The sequence below is a fragment of the Perkinsus marinus genome (assembly GCF_000006405.1).
Source record: "Perkinsus marinus ATCC 50983 genomic scaffold scf_1104296942060, whole genome shotgun sequence".
NCBI lineage: Eukaryota > Perkinsozoa > Perkinsida > Perkinsidae > Perkinsus > Perkinsus marinus.
Window position 1 is genome coordinate 118144 of NW_003212281.1, and position 4325 is coordinate 122468.

General features: G+C 51.2%; 1 protein-coding gene across 1 annotated transcript; it reads right to left on the bottom strand.

Moving 5' to 3' along the window:
* Positions 1-203: 203 nt before the first annotated feature.
* Pmar_PMAR007149 (programmed cell death protein, putative) lies at positions 204-4319 on the bottom strand (the record flags this gene model as incomplete). The annotated part of the gene is made up of 16 exons (XM_002781501.1): positions 204-245; positions 295-358; positions 411-538; positions 588-747; positions 837-973; positions 1024-1164; positions 1212-1266; positions 1319-1494; positions 1547-1676; positions 1752-1864; positions 1906-3408; positions 3458-3721; positions 3766-3939; positions 3986-4129; positions 4178-4251; positions 4304-4319. 16 exons carry the CDS (start codon positions 4317-4319, stop codon positions 204-206), a joined length of 3321 nt encoding a protein of 1106 aa, XP_002781547.1.
* Between the last annotated feature and the right edge of the window lie 6 nt (positions 4320-4325).

Here is a 4325-nt window from a genome sequence, read left to right on the forward strand (position 1 = left end):
TCAACGCCTTAGCATCCCCCTTGCCGTCAAATAGGTCTTAGCAGAGCAATGACCATGTTGACCTCCGTCCCCGAGATTCGAACTGTGCCTCATGACATGCACAACCAAACTGACCAGAGTCAAACTCCTTACGAATAAGCCCTTTCCTTCCTTGTCCTTTCTAGACACTTGACCGTACATAATAGCACCCTCCTCAATTTCTGTTATCTGACTCTTATCCTTTTGTTCACAATTGCGAGACCAACCTTAAAAAAAGACAAGTAAAAACAGTCAATGACTTTCGCTCCGTCGTACCCTGTTCTTCGTCACGTCCACTGAAGTAATTGCTATGTCCTTCACAGAGGTACCCACAGGATATCTGGACAAGTTCAAGAACAGATGGTAAGAGTAAGCTCGCGTGTACATATTACAATTTGCCAGCTTCCTCAGGAGTGACCGGATGCTCCGCGACGTTGCCGAGCAAAACACGGCCGGTCAGCCACGGTGAAAGTGCGACGAAGACTCCCGAAGAGCTCACGCTAGCTACATATCCAGAGACCTGACACAACGTCATGGAATGCCTCTGCCAGGGATTGAACTCGCGTCACCTTCCCTCCTTCCTTGAGGTCTTTGGCTCCCTTAGGAAGACCCTTCACATGAGCCCGGCTGATCGATTTGAGGCAGAGCTCAGTAGGCGTACGGCCACTACCGAGGCTGACCACCACTAACGCCGGTGCTAGCATTCCCGGTGTCAGCGGAGACAAAGGACTAAAGGCAAAACAAAGTCATTCTAGCCGCATAGTACCCATACAATACGAATACCCGAAGACCCCTGATTCAAACCCTCCAAGCCTTACTTTGCCCTCCAATCATCACATGCCATAGTAGCATGAAGCCTCCCCTTATGACCACCAGGGAGCTCCACTATACGCTGGATCGCAGCCGACTTATGGCTGGACACTCGAGCGGTAGTAACCACAGAACCCTCCTTCACCTGAATGATGATGCTCTAAATTACATACCATCCATCTCTCACATCATTACCTCCTCCACAGCAGTGAGCTCTATCTTCTTCTTAGTGACCACTTCGAAGGCCCTCACTTCCTCATCACTTAGCAGATGTCCAGGCTTATACTCCTCCACAGCTTTGGGCAGGTCCACCGCACGCAACTTGCCCAGCATCACCTAAAGCCAAGAATCATTATCATTCCGCAATCCCTCAGTGAGCTCACCTTGCAGTAGTTGCTGGAGGTATCGTCATGGTCACCAAGATGCTGGCGGAAAAATCTAGAAAATAATAATCGATCCGTTCAAGCCACAACATATAACACCAACATACTTAGCCTTCTGCGCCTTAGTCATATTGCCCAACTTGCCAGCCTCCAACTGCGTATGTGAGCTCATCTCCACCCCAGGAATGTCGACCATGATGAACATCTCATCGTCGTTCACCGAAGAGACGGCGCAACCAACCAAAGGGGCCGCACAAAGGGAAGCTGCATTCCACTTGTACAACTGGAAAAGACGATGGAGTAAAAACGACCGAGCTTCCTAAGTAGCCACCTACCTTGCAATCTTCCTTATCCTTCTTCGGATCTCTAACGCTGATGTTCCACTGATTGGCACCACTAGCCGAGAAGGCCGTCACATGGGATGAACCCACCACTCGCACAGAAACAACCGAACCAACAGGGTACCTGCACACATGGTTAGTCTCCACTGTTATCATTATAGAGGTCGCCAGATCGATTCTCAGCGAGTGCATTTCTTACTCTTTGGCCAGCTTGCCTCCTTCCACACCAGGACGACAATGAGCCACATGCATTGTAGCCCGGATATTAGGTGCAGCGACCATAATCACTCGAGTCGAAGTGTGACCAACAACCTACCATAACACAGAATGCAACATGCTGGGATCGAACCCACGTTCCCCTTAGACACCTCCATAGACAATTCCTTCCCTTCAACCAATTCCTCAACATCCTCAACAACAGACACGTCTGCTGCGAAGTTCCCTCCTTCACCCGGCGTCTTGCGAGCCTTCTTAGCCTTTGGTTTTTCATCAACAAGTACACCAACCCCTTCCTCAGAGGCCGTCCTAACCTTAACCGCATCTTCCACATTAAGGCTTCTCGGCCCACTAGTGACCAACAAGATCCCTCCCGAGCTTGTAAGCACTGTAGTATACCCAGCCCTAGTAGACATAACCTTCCCCTCAACTTCAGAACCTCCCTCGCTGTGCTTCCTCTTGCCACCTGCTTTAGCCTCTTCTCCAATCTTGCACGCGTACACAACAGATCTCACGACGTCAACGTCAACAACCTTAACCTTCACATCACTGCCACTCTCCAACTCCCCAACTCCCATTTTCAATAACAGTCCAGCAGCAGCCTCGAACTTAGTCAATTCAAGCATCCATCCATAGGGTTTCTTCTTGCCAACCTTGGCATCGACCACCTGTCCCCTCTGGGGTATCCTACCACTCCCCAACCACTTCTCAAGCCTCAACTTCGCCGCAGCCCTGAGCTCCTCCCGAGCTGATAATTCGCTGACCGCCGCCACCGCGCGAGGTTGCATATCCATCTTGAACATATTCCTCTCAGCATCAACCGACGACACCACTGCAGTAGTGACCGTCTGGCCAACCTCAACCGCCTCAGAAACCTCCTCAACGAAGCCTTCTGCCAGCTTGGGTTTCGGTACCAGACCAGTAACCCCACCGACACGAACAAATGCACCGAAGGTGGTCACGTTAGACACGAAACCAACAAGGCCTTCCCCCACCTTAATCTTCGAGGGTATCTCCTCCTGACTGATGCCAAGGAGCTCCCTATACTTCTCGTCTTCGACCAGTACCGGCTTACACGTACCCTCTACCGTACCATCGTTCATAACAGCAGTCACTAGAACCTTGGCGAGCGGGAAATGTTGCAAATCTTCCTTTTTCTCAACACGCTCCATCACAGCCACTGCCATATCAGGATCGTCTGCCAACTGCATCACTGGAACTAACACGTCCATACCTCCCACACATCGGATCTTTACACACTGTCGACCACCACTGCACTTGTCCGCTCCCTCAATGGTCTCAACTGCCAGGACATCGCCAACCTTAGTAATCTCTCCCATTGTAGAATCTTCCATACTGTTCACTTGCTGTAGCCTCAGCCTAGTTCCCTTAGGTGAGTCGTTCTTACTCACAACCCTCACCTTCACAAGAGCTCCTTCGTGAGCACAGCCCTCCGTGACAATAGGTAGCAAGCCGAATGCCTCACCAAAGAACTTCACTATGCAGCCACCATGGTCAAGTATCTTACTCACGTACCCGACTACAACATCCCCCACGCTCGCATCAGCGTTTCTGATGAGGGCTCTCGGCGCCTCCTCATCCGGTCGACCGACAAGGGACTTCTTAGCTGTGAGGGTAACCTGGAAGCCAGAGACGAGTTACCAAAGGAGTGGTACGAAAAAATACTACCTGTCGCCTCACAGGGTCCACATTGAGAACCCTGACGCGGATCTCCGCCTTCTCCTCCGCATATCTTTTAGGAAGCTTCCTCTGATTACCCTGGTCGGTGCATTGCTCCTTCGGAACCCTTCCAGTAACGAAATCACTGAGGCTGACGATGAGGCCCTTCTCGTTGTCGAAGTGCTCAATCACTGCTTTATCGAATACCATACCAGCCGAAACTTGTTGAAGATTCACTACAGAGGCTGCCAGGACCTTCTCCTCCGCGCTGACCTACAGAGACAATCCGGCACTCCCTAGAGAAGTACGGAACCGACCTGTACAGACATCTCTAGAAGATTACTCCCCAGAGCCCTGACATCAGTCTTCTTCCCGACAGCGCCGGGCTGCCTATATGGCAGACTGCATCGAGTAGCATGAGCAACCATGAGATTCCCTCCTGCAACGAACCGCGTGCAGTCCTTCGGGATCACATCTATAACCCTAGCCGCCTAATAAGAAGCATTTTCATACCACTCCCTCCAGAACTAACCCCACCTCAATGGTCGTGCCAGCCTCTACTTGGCTCTTAATACCCTTCCACTGTACGAGGTTAGGCAACAACGTCAAGTACACCGCCCTTGTGTGCGACGACGGGTCTGCCAGTATTGCGAGTACCCTCGCCGTCACCGATTGGCCAACCTAAAACGAGTAATCATATTACGCACAGCGAAGGTTTAGGATACCAACCTTGAGGTTGGTAGTCATCGTCACATCCGTGTCATTGAGGATGGGGTGTAGCAGATGATGTTGATGCACAACACCTAAGGGCGAGCGCAAGTTCGTAGTAACGAAGAGTCGAGCCAGGACGTCTACCCTTTAACGGTCCCATGAAATC